Source organism: Urocampus carinirostris, chromosome 11 (genome assembly GCF_059441175.1).
Source record: "Urocampus carinirostris isolate Australia breed hairy pipefish chromosome 11, RoL_Ucar_1.0, whole genome shotgun sequence".
Lineage (NCBI taxonomy): Eukaryota > Metazoa > Chordata > Actinopteri > Syngnathiformes > Syngnathidae > Urocampus > Urocampus carinirostris.
The window spans coordinates 7776928-7795874 of NC_142359.1; the positions used below are offsets into that span (position 1 = coordinate 7776928).

General features: G+C 41.4%; 2 protein-coding genes across 2 annotated transcripts; both read right to left on the reverse strand.

Moving 5' to 3' along the window:
• Positions 1–4200: 4200 nt before the first annotated feature.
• On the reverse strand, positions 4201–9396 carry chrnb1l (cholinergic receptor, nicotinic, beta 1 (muscle) like). Its single transcript, XM_088346622.1, has 11 exons — positions 9288–9396; positions 8404–8537; positions 8247–8291; positions 7861–7970; positions 7682–7790; positions 7462–7609; positions 7205–7390; positions 6903–7126; positions 5960–6138; positions 5254–5392; positions 4201–4347 (listed from the first exon to the last, which is right to left on the reverse strand). The coding sequence occupies exons 1-11, from the start codon at positions 9349–9351 to the stop codon at positions 4207–4209; spliced, it is 1479 nt and encodes a 492-aa protein (XP_088202748.1). The 5' UTR covers positions 9352–9396; the 3' UTR covers positions 4201–4206.
• Positions 9397–10459: 1063 nt separating this feature from the next.
• chrnb1 (cholinergic receptor, nicotinic, beta 1 (muscle)) lies at positions 10460–17583 on the reverse strand. The gene is made up of 11 exons (XM_088346873.1): positions 17456–17583; positions 16581–16714; positions 16237–16281; positions 16065–16174; positions 15046–15154; positions 14829–14973; positions 14508–14693; positions 14218–14441; positions 12728–12906; positions 11159–11306; positions 10460–11076 (listed from the first exon to the last, which is right to left on the reverse strand). Exons 1-11 carry the CDS (start codon positions 17517–17519, stop codon positions 10939–10941), a joined length of 1482 nt encoding a protein of 493 aa, XP_088202999.1. The 5' UTR covers positions 17520–17583; the 3' UTR covers positions 10460–10938.
• Positions 17584–18947: the final 1364 nt, after the last annotated feature.

The following is an 18947-nucleotide window of genomic DNA, read 5'->3' on the forward strand; positions in this document are numbered from 1 at the left end:
CACAATCCTATCTTAGAATAGAATAGAATAGAATAGAATAGAATAGAATAGAATAGAATAGAATAGAATAGAATATACCTTTATTGTCATTGTTACAACATGGGATATATTGTGACAACGAAACTGGACATGGCACTCCAGTCCCACATTTTACAGTGAGGATAAGGAAAACAAAGAGATAAAGGAACAAAAAAGATGTTTTAACTGTCATGAGGGGGTGAGGGACAGACAGAGATGGGCGGATCCAACTAGATGTTTGATCTTACTGTACACACGGACAAGGACTTGTCTGGGTCCAGTGTTTTTTCCCTAATTGCTCAGTCCATGTGTTGAATGGATCTTAAAGGCATCCTCATGTGGCAATGGACTAATCACAGGCAAGAAATGACACAGACGGGGCATAACAAGTAATGCATTTTGTAAAAAAAATTTTTTGTTATCTGTAACCAATAAAAAAACAAAAACATTTGAATCCTTTGAACATTAATCTATTAGTTTTGACCGTCAAAGGGACAATGAATTGGATACTTATTGGTTATGTATGATGTGGGTCTCTGTTTCCAGGAATTGCTTTACTTCTACCACACAGGCCCATTAAATACCTGGTCATGGTGAAAAATAGTTGTCGATATTTGGACAACAGAGAGAGCAAGACTCAAAATCTTTCTTTTGTAGATATTTATGACAGTTTATATCTACAGTTTGTGTTGTCTAACAATGTGTTCATGTTCAGTTACAGTCTCTGTTTTTTGTTTTATTTTTACTATAAACTGTTATTAGATTGTCTTAACACATATTTATGGTAGATATTGGCAGATATTTAAAGTTTGGTTGTTCTGAAAAAAGGGCCAAAAGTAATCAATTATAACATGATTTCTGACTCTTTTATGGTCAAAATAACCCCCAAAATTCCAAGCTGTCTGTATGATATTTGGTCAATAAATGGTTAAAATGCCTCTTAGGCAAACATGCCTGTACAAAGATTGAATAGAATGCCATTTCGTTATTTTGACTTTCATTCCTCAAAGTTGTTCCTCGACTATTATGAACGGTTTACATCATTGTCAGTATTGGAAGATCACATTGCTATTCTTTGATGCTCACACCCTTTATGGCGGATCTGCTTTTGAAACTTAGGGCATTTAATATAAAAAAAGGGCTCCGGGGGAAAGCCTTTTGAACAGGATGGAATATCATATATGTGGTTTGGCTTCTCTCCCTGTTCTTATTTCAAGTTCAAAATCCATTGATGTTTTTTCTCCGTACTTTGAGTGTCCACAAAACTTCAAATTTATCAGATCGATAAGTGATCTAAGTTTGCTTTGTGTTGGTTAAGAGTGCCTTATTGTTTGACCTAAGTGACAGATGAGGCTTGGCTTTTGAGAGATATCATGTAGAGTAGAGCAATTATTGAAATGGATTTGATTATTTCAACATTTAAAAAATATTCTATGTGAAAATGTGTAAATCATGAAATAATCAGCAATATTTCAATATCTTACGGATGATCGTTCGTTATTTAAATTTGTTCGTAAGTTGCTTCAGTGCTATATTTTGTATGTTTAAGGTTTATGTAAGTATGTTTAAGGTTTGTATAAGTAACGTGTACTTTTTTGTACTAAAAAATAAACATTTCATAAAATAATATGCTCTATAAAGATAAAGTTGAGTTGAACTTACTTTTGGAAGATACGCTTCAAGAGGTCCTCCTCCGCTGTAAAAAGTGGCCGAAAAAAAAAGCATTGCGACCAGTTTTTTTTTTTGCACTTTTGTTTAAAAAAAAACAGCTCGCCTCTTCTTTACACGTTACACCAACCATATTGAATGGATGCATTAGATATTAAACAATAAAAATGTGAACGTTTTTACTGCACTGAAGACAGTATAGACATAGTATAGACAATATAGATTGTTTATACACAAACTAGGAAGAGGAAGCTAATTTTTTTACTTCCAGAAGGATGCTGGGTGACCTCTCACAGCGCCACATGCCAGTAGCAGTGGAAAGAAGCACTACAGTAATTTCCTTTACTTGGAAAAAGGTGTACAAAATACAAAATTTAATTTACAGCAATGTTCGGATATTTTTCGACATCCCGAAAAAAATGTTCGTATCTACCGTTTTACGTAAGTCGAATGGTCGTAAGTAGGGGAGCGTCTGTACTCAATTATTGCACTTAACTAGTTACCTATGACATTTACTTAAATTGGTCACAACCTATGATCAGTTTGTTTTTGAACAATTTATCACTCTTTTTGGAGCAATGTATATAGTATACAATCGATAAAATTGAGATTTTTGGGGAGCCATATCGCTCAGCGCTACTATTATGTGAGTTTGTACGCAAAACTTGTGTAAAGTTCCCCATTGGTTGTGGTTATTTTTTTCATCAGTTATACATAGAAATTGAAACGGTGTCTATGAATTTAAAAACAAATAGTATAATGTCACCCGCTTGAATCCTCCTGACCTTTTATCTTTTCTTCTGTACCTCTTACAAGAAATACCCTATTGTTGCTCTGAACATCCCCATTTGATGTATGTTTTCCATGATAGAGAAGACAAACAAGCAAAGGCATTCTAGACAGTCTGGGGCCTTCCAATGTTGTCGCCATTGGTAACCTGATTTATTTGATGGTTTCGACTGGCAAAGAACACAAGAACAGTGCATTGCTCTATAAAGCCGCCCCCTCCCTGACTTCTTCTTGCACTCTGACTTCTTTATTAGAGCAGTAAAGACACGTTGCTCAGTGGTCAAGAGAAGAAACTCAAAATCAGCCCACAGACAAGCACTTACAGCAATTTCACATGCACGGGGGCTTTCACCCCCCCACATTTCTGTGGCCTTTTGTATGAAGTTCACAAGGAGGTGGGCTAATCCAACCAGTGAAGTTTTTCAAAGTATCCCTGAAAGTTTGCAAGGCTTTAACTAGAAAGCGCCCACGCATGGCTTTCCCCAGAAAAACGAGGGGTGACGGCGCCCTTTTCTTGTTTTGCTCCTGAAATCCTTTATGCAACAGGGCCCAACTTGAGTGGAGTAGCTGGGCAGTAACCAGTGGACTGTAGTGTTGTCCTGTGATCTGGAAATAGCAAAGGGGCCTTCTTTTGTCCGTGGCGAAAATAACATATTTGTCGCATTTGTGTGTGCTGTCCCTGCACAGCATGCCCCTGTTGCCTCTGACCTTTTGCTGCACACCAGCAAGCCTCAAAGTACTCTAGGTCGGCGACATCACAGACACTCTGTTAGCCAATTAGGCTCGCGGAATGTGTTGTTGTGGACCAGAATCAAATGTAAAACTTTTTTTAAATACAAACAACAAACAACTAAATATTTTGTAATGAAGTGATCCCGACCAACAGAAATTAAATACAGTGGAACCTCGGTTCTCGACCATAATCCGTTCCAGAACCCTGTTCGAAAAACCGATTTGGTCGATCACCAAACATCGTTTTTCCCAATAAAAGTAAAATTGTTTTAATCCGTTCCAACAACCTGAATGTTTACCACGAACGTAAACATGAAGCTAACCCGGGCTAATCGTACGTTCGCGTTAGCGTAATCTTCCGTACGAAAGAATACGCTAACATAAACGTGTAAAAATAAAAAAATCAGGTCGTTTACACGTCATTTAGCACCCGGGTCTCCACAACAAGTGGTGAGCGGTTAAAGGATAAAGAAAAGATTTATGAATAGGATTTCTTACCTTTGTGGTGGTCTGCAGAAGCCATGCTCTATTCCCTCGAAAGAAGGGAAACTGGCACATTTTCTTCATATTTTGCTATTATTTCTTTCTAAAATGCAATAGTTGTATGCACTACTCTTCTTTTTTCACCTGTAGCAACTTTGCTGCTTGCACCGACCTTCTTCCGAGGCATAACTAGGGGTTAAAACACTCCGTTCACCGATATTAAAAACGAAAGCAAAAAGAAGTGCGCGCTCACGAGGGGTGGGGGCAATCTACACCCGTACGCCGCTCAGCATCGCCCTTAGCGTACCGGTGTTCGAACTCAGATTTTTGGTCGAGAACCGATTTGTTCGAACTGAGAGGCGTTCGAAAACCGAGGTTCCACTGTATATATTAACTAATCATCAAAAAGTAAAATTATTTTGAGCAGCGGTGGAAGTTGAATTTAATCAACCACACAACAAACAATCAAAACTTCACAATTGTATGGACAATGGACCAGGGTAATTTCACGCCTTCTCACGGGAATGGGTTGTCAGGAGTGTAGTTGAAACTGGCGTCTAAGAACATCGCCAAAGTTCCCAGTGTGGTGATGATCACAAAAAGCCACAGGAAGAGTCGGTCCACCACAAGGGCAATGTACTGCCAGTCTTCGGTCATCTGGTCACAATCATCAAAAAAGAATGAATCAATAAAAAGCATATTATCTTTACCACCAATAACCAACACAAAATTCTGTTCTGTATTAAGAACGGGTCGATCAGGAGTACACCCATGAAAAAAATCTGATAAAATAAGAAAAATAGACTGCGAAGGTTAACCTACAGGGACTAGTCAAAATAAGAACATAATTCAAAATTTGGATCAATAAGAATATTTCTTTTATAAGATTACGGATAAGAGTTAACCTTGTATACGTTTGGTAATAACAGAAACGGTAGAGGCAAACCACAAGCATTTAACTTTGTACACTAAATAAAATTCATTTCACTTGCTACAATCAATAAAGTACTGCAGTTGTTTCCTTCTTGATCCAACAGTATGCTTCATTGCCTTGTATTGTGTGTTTACAAGTTGTGTTTGTACGTTGCTTGCCAAAAGCATGGGTTTACTCTATATACTTGAATGTACTAGTGTGGCCTTTTTGTCATAGTGGCAGACAATGAAAATTTTGCAGGGAAATCAAGTTATTGTAAGGCTTGTTTAACGAGTTAGCTTGTACAATTAGTGTCTGAAACATAAGACAGATTCTTTGCAGTCCCAACCAGGAAGAAATAACACATTGAATAAGCAGAACTGTTTTAAATGAAAGATAATTACAATTTTTGAACGGATTATCTCAACTCTCTAATTCAGACTATCTGCAGTCCAATTAAGAGCAGCTTTATATATCTATGTGCATGACATGGGCTTACCAAACCTGAATATCAGAAATAGTCAGATCTTAATAAGAGTTTTCCCACAATGTAAACAAACTGATTGTTGGGAATAAGTCACTAAATGTTCAAGGAACAAATATAAGAACTAAGGGTCCTTCACTTCTTTAAGGCAAGCCACTTTTCTCACCGAATCGTCAGTATCTTGCTTCTTCAGCTGCTCGGCCATGTATGTGACAGCGGCAATGGCTGATTTCAGGTTAGGTGGAAGGATCAGACAGAAGCTGTCTGTTTCAGGAAGCCTTTGGAGCCGAACCGGACTCTCACATCTAAACATTAGAAGAAAATTCAATTGTTTCCTACTTCAAAAGCATCAACAACGCCCAAGTTGTACTATTGACACTTTGTCGACAGTTGTTTGCGGAGAAAGGCACAAATGCTTTTGTGTCATTCATCTGAGCGCTGAGTGACAACAGCAGCAATGACTTGTCTGAACCTTTGACCTTCACATACAAATGAACAGTCGGAAGTTGAGCGCATGCTTAAGGAATGGAGCGGCAATATGTGCTGCCTGATGACAGATTAATAATAACTCAATAATCCTCATAAATAGCGTGCAAAGATTGACACCTCGCCTTAAACAGTCCTTTAAGAAAAGGAGGATGAAGGAATAAACTTGAGTATGACACAAACGATCGTCACTGCACAAATCTTCACACGTCCTTGATGGGATTAGACCTTGATGCCAAACCAAAATGACGGATTAAGAGCCGGCGAGTGTGGGCGGGTTATTAGCTTCAGCTTGAATGACACAATCTGTTGGATGTACCAAATGAAGCCCATTGTCGAAAAGGGAATGCACAATTTGTGGTAAATTCACATTTTCCTGACATTACCTGCCTCTCCATGGTATGACGAGATCAGGATTGATCTTGCGATAGAAATATTCCCCTCCCGGCTGTCGTCCGTTGAAGCTTGTGGTGGGTGTTTGGTCATAGGAATCCTCCTTCATGAGAGAGTCCTCTTGCTCGGGCCGGGTCATGCCAATGTACTTGGGGAGGAAATCTATGAAGAACTGGAAGGCAAATGTAAGAATTCAGACGTCTTAGAGCAGGTGCAACATTTCAATATATTGTAAATGTTTGAAAATATATCAAATTGACTCAAGGAGTACATTCGTTTCCAAGTTCTTAAAGTCGTGGCATTTTTTGTAATTCAAATACAGCTGGACTATACGGATTATCACTGAAGTGGTTTGGGAATTGGATGGTTTTAAAGCTTCAGAAACAAAATGAAAGGGAATGTATTAAGCAAGTGTGGACACCTGTAGCAACCAAAAAGGTCAAGTCAGAGATTTATGAATAAATACTTAAACAGGCGGCAGCACGGTGGCGCAGTGGTTAGCGCTTGTGCGGCACAGTTCTAAGGTCTTGGGAACCTCCTGTGTGGGTTCGAATCCAGCTACCGGACTTCCTGTGCGGAGTTTGTATGTTCTCCCCGTGCTTGCGTGGGTTTCCTCCAGGCACTCCGGTTTACTCCCACATTCCAAAGACATGCATTTCAGGTGGATTGTCCGGTCCAAATTGTCCCTAGGTGTGAATGAGCAAGCGAGTTGTCTGTCCCTGTGTGCCCTGCGATTGGCTGGCAACCCGTTTAGGGTGTCCCCTGCCCACTGCCCAAAGATTGCTGGGATGGGCTCCAGCATCCCCGCGACCCTACTGAGGATAAGCGGTGCAGCTAATGAGATGAGATGAGATGAAATGAGACTTAAACAGGCTACTTTACAGCAGGCAACATTGGGTTGAAGTCAATAAAAGCATTGAAAATTAACGAACTAACTTTTCGAACCCAACTGGGCATGATGTGCGTGCTGGGTGTTCGGTGATGCAAGTTGAGAACAACCACGCTCAGGATGACGGAGAAAGTGACCAAGATCATGGTGAACATCACATAGTTGACGATGATGGGGATTGCCAATGAAGTCTCCGGGACCCTGTCCGCCAGCAGAAGCATGAAGACAGTCAAGGCGATGAGAACTGAAATGGAGAGGGTCATCTTCTCTCCTAGGAGTCAAGTGTCACAGATGACAATACCTGCTGGCACATTTAGTAAAACATGAAAACCTAACTTCAGTTTCGTACCTGCCCCAGGTGGAAGATAGAATACGAAAATAGCTAAGACGCTTGTAAGGATGCAAGGCATAATGATGTTGATGATATAAAAAAGAGGTTTCCTCTCTATGATCAGGTAAAAGGTGATGTCCTCATACAGATCCTCCTTGATGTTCTTTCTCGAAGGTTTGTGGCATATGTTCCACTCACCGTTCTCTGTTAAAATGGAGGGAATGCTAAGGAGAAAAAAAACAATAAGGGGCATGTGATTAAAGTCCGTTACAAACCCGTGAATGCATTCTCATCTATGACTATTTCCTGGATCTCCCTCCCATCATCGTCCAGAAAATACTGCAGGTCCACTTCGGAGGCATCGTAGGTGTATGAGCGGAAAACCATGCTGCAGTTTTGCCAGTCAAAAGGGAAGTACGCAACCTGTTGAAAAGTTCATTGATTGTAAAGAAAAACAGGAGGCAGACTGTTGTCACCAGTAAGAATAGACTGTACCTCTATTGAACAAGAACTGCGGTAGATGGCCGGTGGAAGCCAGTTTACTGTCCCGTCATTGTACACCAATACATTGACGTATAAAGCTACATCAAATTGTCCGTCATTGCTGCAGGGATGAAAACAAATTGTGATTATTATTACGAAAGATACTCTAAATCAGTTAAGAGGACACTTACTTGTTGATGAGGTAGATATCAGGGCGCCACACTTTGTTAGCGGGAATCCTCAAAACATTTATGTTGTCATATTCTTTGGGGTCCCACGACAAACGGTAGTCTTTCCACTCCTGCCAACATCTGACATTTAGACCTTCATCACACAGCTTCTGAAACAGGATCTATATAGCTCCTCTTTCATTCAGCCTGCTCAATAATCATTGAAATCACAATTTTTAATTTATTCTGCTTTTATATTCAAATCCCCCCGATTTACAATTCTCATTATCAGCAAGCAAAAGACTAAGTAAAATTGAAGGTAAAACTTCAGTGAGAAATAATTTGGGGTGCATAAAAAGTGACAGGTGAACTTGGCTGCAGTGATAATGCGTTTTGTACCCTCATACCATATTCATGAAAACGTTGGTTGTCATCTCGCCGTTCTTCTCGTTCTGTGATCAGGTAAGCGCACAAATCCAAGGTCACCCATTAGTCATTTATGGCTACATTTGCATGTTTGAGTGTGTATGCCTCCATTCTTTTACAATACATGCGTGTGCTTACCAAGCTGACGAGCTGGGAGAGAGTCATTCCCACCCGTACCATGACTTTCTCCTCCCAGTACAGAGCTGGTCGCACCTTTAAGTTGTAGTTTTTAAATATCTTCTGATGGAGGTTCCGCTCTATTTCCGAGGCTCCTAGCCCAACATATAAAAGTTATTGTTGCTGATGCTCTCCGGAGCACACTGAGCAACAAAGTATGGACAGCAAACAGAGATTCAATAGTAATTGCTGTTTGACTTTATGGACACTGAAGTCTGACTAGACTTGACCTTTCTTTGTCATATTGTATGTGCCCTAACCAAACGAGGGACAGTGAAAGAAGGACAGATAGGACATGCAGAACAAGTGGTAAGCTGGGCAGGTGCTGGTAGTGTGTGCCGGTCGCATAGGTGACTGAGCTAATGTTATTGATATGCAGTGGGAACAAAGGGATGTCTGGGATACCAGTGCCAAATGTGCCCAAATAGACTGATTATCAAACAATGAGGGGTAATATATTGGATTGAATTCGCCAGAGAGAGCGTAATCATGTTGTTTTGAAGGTGATTACACTATTGTTAAGTGATCTGAGGCGAACCACTAGTAAGGTGGAAGTGTGCAGCCCTGTTTGTTCTGGGCCAAATGCAGCCATCCATTTACCTTGTGCACGTCAATGACAGCCTTTATTGCTCAATAAAACCATCTAAAACGTTAAGAAGTGAAATGTAGTGCGTCATCGATCTGCATAAGCAGTTCGATGCTCGCAAGATTACACTAGTAGTCTGGGTAAGGTCAAATAATTCAACTTATAGAGATGAACTTGAGTTTAGATATGGTTGTCCTTGGATCCGAATCTCTTCTAAAATTCATGAAAGGATAATTTCATAAAGCAATAATGTCCTTACCTGTAAAAGACAGACAATAGCATATTACGATGAGTTTGCTGCCTTCCAGGCAAATGTTCTTCATGTTATTTGGTCCGCTGATCTTCTTGTGGTAGTCCAAAGAGCCAGAGTTCACCCTTTTGTACCTTCTCCCAGGTGAATGCAGCTATCCAGTATCTTCGGTTAGGAAATATTGACAAATCAACTTATCTATATGGCACCTTTTGGCAATTTGTTATCCAATAAAAATCTCCCTGTTGGTTTTACTTGCCTGCTTTGGATCATACCTCAATGCTGGGGAACCACAGTCTGATTGGGTACTGGTGCTGGGAGTGACAAGGGGTTGGAATGTGTTTGTACTGGGAAGCCTTTGGAGCAGACACCTGTTGGTGCGCACCAATCTGAGAATGTCGGAACAGTGGGTGGGGAAGAACAAAGAGGAAGTGGAGGGGCACTGGTTGTAAGATGGGGATAAAGGACAAATGGTGTGTCATTCATTATAACAATGGATATACATTTTGGAAGGTATAAATGGGTTAGGTGGACCAAACATTAGTTATTTTCTGACCTCACTTGATGCAAATTCTACCATCACGCAATGAATCAAACTTCCAAGGTGCCTTTTGCAAGGCCTACACTGTACAGAACGTTTCCACTTGCACCGTCTTAGTCATTACGATGCATTGCAACACACAGGCCTCAGTTGGACGCATGCTACAGAATAACAAATCATACTGCTACTGCATCTTGGGTCCGAGTCTCACACTTACCTTGGAATGGTCAGGGTCTCCAGGGGGGAAACACAAGCAGGACATTAATCAGCCACAAGGTAATGGTAACTAAAAGGAAAACATCTCCAACTTAGCTCACTTGTTCGCGGTCACCGGCTATAGTAACGCAAGGAGCCATTATGGCTACACCAGCATGGTCTTTAAAGTCACAAATTCAGGACACTACAATCAGTAAGCTCATGTTCTTAGTGTGGCTTTAGACCTACATTCTTTGTCCAGTTTTGGAGTATGTTATGAATGTCAGGGAATTCAAATACCGGATGCCAAATTGCTTGCTTGTGTTTATGGCTTGCAAACTTCTAAGCAGATGAAACATGGTCCATAGTCTCACGTCAGATCTTTATTGAATTTGGAAAAGCAAAGAAATAGAAAGAAAAAACATCATACCAAAAGGTCGCCTGTATAGGCTATTCACAGCTGCAACACAAGAATAGCCTCCCTGTACAAACACACAGAAGTGCTTTAAATATAAAGAGGATTAGTTTAGGCACAGAAATATCCATAAAGCATGTGCACTGCGGCACACTGTGACACAAGAAAATTAAAAGCATACAACTGGGTCATTATGGCATCAGCTGTGCCTTGTGTTTATTTGTTGACACCACGTCAAAATAGTTTTGCCACGCTGGGTCCAAGCTCTGGCGGAGATGAAGACACATGAATATCTCTGGCACAGAACCTCACTAGCGGCTTGCACTTGGCTTTCTGGTCCTGAGGCTCCAAGTTTGAATCTGTGCTTGGGATTTTCTGTGCGGGTACAGGGTTTGCTGAAGTACTCAACCCTTATATCTTGTAACAGTTTTTCACCCAACCTCAACTTAATCCTTCAACAAATATCGGTAGTACAGACAAAGGCTGTTGGATTTTAACCCAAGTTCAGGTTAGAAAGGATCAGTGGGTGCTCGATTGAGGCTGGCCTTTATAAAAATAGCCAATGTTCCCACTGTGGTGAAGATGACGAATATCCAGAGGAACATGCGGTCCACCACCATAGCCACGTACTGCCAGTCCTCTTTCAGCTAGGACCAAGAATCACAGAGGGACAGTTAAACACCATAATATTAATCAAAATAATTCAAACTATCATGGTTCTCAGCTTACAGCTTCGTAGTCCTTCTCGGCCTGTAGTGCTTCAGCAATGTACGTTATTGCCTCAATGGCAGACTTGAGCTCGGGGGGCAGTGAAAGGTAGCTACTGGGCCCGTCGATGAATTTCCTCAAGTCAGATGTTCTGCCCTCTGCTTGGAACCTGCAATCAAATCATCCATCTTGATGTCCGTAATCAATTGGATTTTGGTCTTTCCTGAAGAGTTTCAGAGATTGTATGCCCTAAAACTGTTTTTGAATTTGAATTTCCAGTGTAACATTCTATGAGGAACAGGCATGTCCCCTTCCCCAAGGGGTGCCAAACTGGAAGGAGGTTGCTGTACTGAACACGCCCGAGCCCAATCTCCGCAAACCTGGGCGGAATTATACCGAAACTTTATTGACAGCTAGAACAGCACAATTGCCATTTGCATTTCCTTTTCAAGTTAGATTTTGTTCCTGGTTTGGACATTGTCAGGTTTGGTCTTTATTTTGACATTTTGTTATTTCTCTTGTGACTATTTGTTTGTTCGTTACTGTGTTCCTGATGTTGTAATTAAATGCCATCTTTATTTTGAGCACCCCTTGTCGCTGTTCCTCCTTCCCTGAATTTGTGAACGGACAGAATGACCTGACCACCAAAGGACCCGACGGCAAGCTTCCACATCACTGAAGATTAGGTCGATCAGCCGCTTCTGTTCTGCATCCCGGCGGTGAGGAGAAGTTTCCTCAGTGGCTTCTACCTGGAGGGAGGTTGCTGAACCGCACAAACCTGAGCCCAATCTCACCACACATGTCCCTAATTGTCCCAAGCCTTATTTGGCAGCTCAGAGAGCACACTGTGTTGGGTCATATTCATTTCTATTTCTGTATTTTCTTTCCGGTTTGGATATAGTCAGGTTTGCTCTTTGTTTGGACATTTTGTTTTTTGCTTTGTGACTATCTGTTTTTTGGTTACTTTGTTTCCTCATTTATTTTTAAATACCATCCTTTTTTGAGCACCTGTACCTCTGTTCAAGCTTCCATGCATTTGGGTCCACCAGTGGCAATTTTATGCTCAATTCCTCAACAATGACCAGTAGAGGACAGTGTGCCTCCACTTGTCATGTTGACGTGAGCTTGGAACAACCTGCTTGGTATTCAATTCAAACACTACATGAGTTTACAATGCAGTGGTGGTCTTGGCAAAGAGACTTTGACCTCTGGGAGGGGTTGAGGGGGCTCATCGGTCGGCCAGACAGAGATAAGGGAAAAGGAACAGACTTGTTGGTATTGCAAGTTTTTCTATTCTGGTTTTCACCCCATCAGTGCTTAAAGTGGCACCTCAGCGAGGAGAAAATTACAATTCATTAGACTAATTCAACTAAAACTGGCTGTGCCTGGTGCCAAGACGTGCACTAAATCCAATTAGGTGCGCGTGTGTATGTGTGCCTCGGGCCATACTGCGGCCTCATCAGAATGCTCTTATAGACCCTTACCGGTTGACCTTTTGCTCTTCACATTCATTATAAAGCTTTTCTTATAAAATAATGAAGGGGTGTGCAGAAATGACTGTGACCTCATCACTAATGGGTGTGGCCTTACCTGTTGGGTTTAGGGAACAAGATGGAGGAGTCTGGCTTGCGGATGAAGTATTCATCTGCTGCCTTGTTGATGGCAAACGCCTTCTTTTCCCGATGGGCGGGCAGCATTTTAAGGGGTAGGGGTACCTCTGCTTTGGGGCGTAGCATACACAGGTATTGGGGCAGCAAGTGGATAAATATCTGTGGAAAAAGAGGTCGACTTTGTTGACTTCGCACCAGGTTTGTGTGGTCCAAATTAGATTTGATTTGCTTGATTTCTATTGTTAAGGCCTGAAACATTTGTCAAAATGCTGAATTTGTGGGATGATGCAAACCCAAGAGAACGAGTGTGCCCGTTTTGTGATCCATCTTCTAGATATTTGTCTCTCAAGGTGACCTTGACTTATTAGAGGGCGAATTTTGTGGTGGAAACAAAATACCATATTTTCCGCACTATAAGGCGCACCGGGTTATAGGGCGCACCCCGAAAAAATAGTTTTTGGTCCTATTTTTGACATACATAAGACGCACCGGATTATAAGGCGCTACAATGGGAACGTCGACAAAACAGTCAGATAGTTCAGTCAAACTTATTCCCCCCTTAACATTCCGAAAGCTTGCAAAGACGCAAATACGTGTCGAGAACACGAGCGGATGCGGTGTCCGTACGATGTCACTCAAATGCATCGTTCCATCATTCGGAGGGTTAAAGTCTTGGGATTCAAGAATTGCCAACCATTCCTTTGTTTCTATTTTCTTTTTCGCTCGCAACTTTACTGTGCATATGACAATAAACATTTGGAATTGAGTTTAATTTAAAAATAGACACTCCATTCCATCCATTATCTGCACCGCTTATCACAGAAACATCGAGTTCAGTCTGAATCAAGATACAGGGACAATATAAAACCCGGAGTAGCTTACCGAAGTCGTTGTGTTCATAATAATGTGCAGCCAATGTCCTCTTATATCCGTGAGGGTAGTAAATCCAGGAGAATAAAATATGTACAAATACAGAATAGAAAAAAATGCTTTCTCTATGCCGTCAGCCACGTGCTGTACACATTCATCTTTTTCGACCAATTGCAGGCTTTGTTTTGCCGTTTAAGCCAATGCCAGCCTGTAAATGATAAAAAGGATCCGCCCCTTGACCTCCGAATAACTTTAGCCAATAGTGATCGATTCAAATGATGATTGACACATTGGTTAGCCAATAAAACGTCGGTAAACAAATCCCAGCATATACCGCGTACTACTTGGCGTTCGGGGGAAAATCTAGTCGGCGGCTGCAAGTTAGTTGGAAAACTTGGCGATTTAATATTCACCCATAAATAAGGCGCACTGTATTATAAGGCGCATGGTCAGCTTTTGAAAAAAATAAAGGCTTTTAGGTGCGCCTTATAGTGCGGAAAGTACGGTAATCGAGAATGTACTTTCAAGAGGAATTTCGTACGTAAACCTCTGAATTCAGTGAGCAACGGGGAAATGTTTTTCCTGCAAAGGTCTTCTCACCCTGCGGACCCACATGGGCATCATGTGGGTGTTGGGTGAACGGTGGTGTAGGTTGAGCACAACCACACTGAGGATGACGGAGCATGTCACCAGGATCATGGTGAACATGATGTACTTGACGATAATAGGAACCCCGAGCGAGGTCTCAGGGATTTTATCGGCCAGCAGCAGCAGGAAGACGGTAAGGGTGAGCAAAACGTTTATAGAAAGGCCCATCTTTTCACCTAAGGCAAAGAGCAAAGTAGACAATAAGGTGATGGCTCATGTCGATTGGACTCGTCGAACCGTACCTGCATCCGGCGGGAGGTAGAAGTTGAATATGGCAATGATGGTGATGAGGATGCAAGGGATGATGATATTCACCACGTAGTAGAGCGGCTTCCTTTCAATGATAAGGTAGAAGCTCATGTCCTCGTACAGGTCTTTGTTCATGTTCTTCCTGCACGGCTTGTGTCTGATATGCCACTCTCCGCTCTCTGGGGACGCACAATTATCCATGTTTTACCTAAATAAATGTAGCTGAATGAAATTGTAATCAAACACCTTTCCTAGTATTTAAAATAGAAACATTTGGTAAGGAAATGTCTTCTGAGCATTGCTCGTAACCTCACCGCTGAAGGCCTCGTCTAGTTCGATTTCTCGTATCTCCTTGCCATTTGCGTCCAGTGCGTACTGCAGCTCGATCTCGGTGGAGTCGTAGGTGTATGAGCGGAATTGCATGCTGCAGTTCTGCCAGTCGAAGGGAAAATATGTCACCTAAGCAGAAAATGGAAACTTCAAATGTCTGGTCATGGAACATAGAAGCAAAAAGTTGAGTGTTCTCCTCACTCTGACGCCACAGGAGCTCAGGTAGAGTGCAGGTGGCGTCCATGTCACCCTGCCATTGCTGTATACCTGAACGTGGACATGCAGCGCTACATCAAAAACGCCGTCGTTACTAGAAAGAGAGAAAACCAACCTTTGTACACTGCTTAGAAAATGTGGGACCACATGGTAGAAAAAAACTTTCTCACGGGGGCCATACCATTAAATGAAAAGCATAAAATATGGGCCTTAGCTGGAGGTCTGGGGGTCTTTTCGGAGGCTCACAAATAAATCATGTTTTAGGGATGGATGTCAGATTCAAATATAAAACAATTATTGAGGGTTTATTTGTCATCAATATTTTTCCTTCACCAAAGATTTGTAAAAATAAACAAAAAATAAACAACAATATAATTAATTTCCCCTGAAGTCTAATTACCTTGGGGAAACTTATAAAGACTGTATAGTGAGAAAAATAACATGCAAAGACTAATTTAAGAAAAAAGATAAATTGAAAGTCTTTCTACTTTTTCATTTAATTTTTTTAAATGAAAATGTATACCTGAATATGGAAACTTTGTCTCATCTCATCTCATTAACTACACCGCTTATTCTCAGTAGGGTCGCGGGGGTGCTGGAGCCCATCCCAGCAATCATCGGGCAGTGGGCAGGGAAACTTTGTTATTAGATCAAATATCTATTAAGGAAAGTAGCTAAAACTAACTACTACAAAGCTATTTAGCTTACTTTCATATTTTTTTGTATTGCCCGAAACAGCGTGTTTGTGACTTTTCCTTTATGTGGGTTTCCTCCATTTTCTCTGGATAATTAAAAGTAGTCAACAAATGCAGCTACAGTGGATGCTTTGCAAGTGGCGCCTGGCTTTGGCAACATCCAGTGAATTAGTTAAATCTGCTGGTTGTTGTTTGACTCATTTCCTCTTGTGCTTCTCTCCGGATTGTCTCGTGGACCACATAAAATGATGTGCTGGGACACATTTATCCCGCTTGCCTTAAGTTTGACACATGTGTCTCAAGTCTTACTTGTTGATCAAATAAATGTCTGGTAGCCACACTTTTGAAGCGGGGATACGCAACACCTCAATCCCGTCATGTTCTTTGGGATCCCACGACAAGTTGGAATCCCTCCACTCCTGTTGGCAGATTTCTTTTAAGAAGGGTCCGGATGCAGGGCACATTTTGATCAAGTGCTTACCAAATTCATGACGACGACAGTGCTCATTTCTTCGTTTTTCATATTCTGGAGGAGATAAAAAGCGAAACGGGAATCAATGCATTGTTTGGTTCAGATCTGTATCACATAGAGAAACTTGATTCAAGAGGCAAGAGGTGACTTATTCATGCATGCATTCATGTGTGTCTCTTTAAGTGAAGCCGACCGGCTATTTAAAACCCAGCAAGGAATGTCAGACGGACAGCTGGGCCAAGCACTGAGCAACGTGGAGCGCTTACTGAAACTGCAAAACTTATATTGTGACGTAAGATCCACATAATACGACACAATGTCGAAATTCTTTGCATGCATTAACTCTTACTCACCATTCCAACAAATGAGGAAAGTGTCATGCCCACTCTGACCACTATTCGTTCCATCGGGTTGCGTACAGGCCGGACTTTGAGGTTGTAGTTAGTGAAGAGCTCCTTTGTTAGCACTTGCTCGGCGTATCCCGCTCCTGAAAAAGTCCGACAAACAGGTCATCGTATTGTTTTTAAAGTCATAAGGATTGAAACCAAATGTTTTTTCATTTTACTTTTTAGTCACAAATCAATTGTTTGTAAAAAAAAAAGTTTGAAGCTAATCTCTTTAAATGCAATGCCATCCAATTAGTTATTCAGTTTTGGAGGGTGAACAATGACAAAAGAAAAAAGTCCTGGAAAAACTTGTCTAAGATGTCATTGGTCCATAAAGACCAGGTGATCTCGTGTCTTCTCTTTGTCCCGTGCCTCTCCATTTTGGACTTTTATTGAGTTACTTACTTTAGCCCAGGGAAAAGTACAGCTCAGAGTTATGGTTAATTCCAGATATGAGGGCAACCATTGATATCTCCTGAACAGGAACACCACTAGCTAATCTGAAAGTACGACTGGACCTTCAACTACCATTTCACGTGAAGCACAGGAGTAAAAAGTAAACCAGTTTTGCAGTTTTGGTTGTTTTATATCGGATGACGTAAAATTGCCAAGTACTGTTCTGAATTCACTCAGTGAGAATCAATAGTTTATAGTTTCTTATACATTTATCAGAATAGCAATGCAGTAAATGGCTGATTCTGAATTTTAGTTTGACTGCTGTGAGCATGAAATAGTACTACACACACTTGATGTACTGTGAAACTTCACAGAAAACACGCACACCTATACATTGTACTGTACACAGGAAATAAATGCATGTGACCCATGCTGCTGTTGCCTACCTCCAAGTGAACTCAGGCTGCATAGACAACACAGCAGCAGGAACAGATCCGTTGTGCTTTTCATCGTGACAAAAACAACAGACCACCGAGTCAAAATGAAATCATTTGTCGTCTTCTGCCGTGGAAGTCTCGACTTGAGTGGGACTTTTAGTCCGAGTGGACTGTTGTTGTCTGTCAGTCAGGCCGGACAGGCCAACTGCTGACTGCTCCAATTACGATAGACAAGGAGGGGGCAGCCTGTTTGAGTGTGTGTTTGTGTGTATCCTGGCGCATAACCACTTTCATGTATCTCCTTTAATCCATTCTTTACAGCTACCTTTTATTGCCCCTTAATCCAGGATGACGCTTCAAGAGCTGTTTAAACAAAATCATGGTTTTTTGATAGTCTGGAATCTTTGTAAAACAATTTGGCGACGTGGTCAGGGTCTTGTCCAAACTGGCAAACGAGAGACGTGGCCCTTAGCTGCGACCAGCAACACGGCAGCATCATTTATGACCCGCTCCAGCCACCATTTGGTCCGCGGCCAATTTAATTAGCATAGAAGCAAAGTGTTAACAACGAACGGGTGTGCGGAGCATCAACAATAGATCACTCGCGTTTCATCGGAAATTGGATTGTTTTTCTCGGGATCATACGCATCAGCAACAAGTGTTGACGTTACCGTATGAAAATCGATATGTCGGCGCGAGACACACTTACACTATTTGCAATTAGGAGTGTCCCCGCCTTATTACCATCTTTTATTTTGGTGAATTGACCCCACAGAGAAAAAAATACACTGACAACAGGGTGTTACAATCATACAAATATATTAGTTTGCTTTATTCAATGACACCCTTTACTTTGTGTAAGTTATTATAGAAATAAATGCATATCATATTGCAACTGCAGAGTGAAGATTTGGAAGGGTTAGCGGCAGGTTGAGGGAGGAGGCCATTAAGGTTTTGAAGAGTAAATATAGGGCAAAGTTCCTTTGTGTCCATTACATGATTTGACGCATGCAAACTAGTCGTCGTCATCCCATCTTGATGAGTTTGGAAAATTTTAACACACAACGCTCACACAGGCACGGATGTCCATTGCCTGGCTTCCATGTCGCTCTCACATAGTTATAATTCTTCACACAGTTATCGGATATATTTTCCAATCTCGTTGTATTACAAAAATAGTGTTGCTGTAGCTTTAATGGCTGGGAGCAAAATGAAGTTGGAAGACGGAGACTTTCTAGAAAATAGTGTCCATGAAGTACAAAGAACAGCAAAAAACAAAAGAAACCCTGACTCATTTGTGGATTTTCGCTGAATGCCGAATCAGAAACAAAGATTTTGTGCCGCATTTCCTTTGGGGGATAAATTCATTGTGTGTGTGCATGCGTGCAAGGAAAAAAGTGGATTTGTGGCTGCAAAGGTCACTGTATGTAAAGTACAGTATGTGAGCTCGCACAGTGCAATGCAGCATGTAACACAATCTAGTAACCGGTTTGCACAGTTT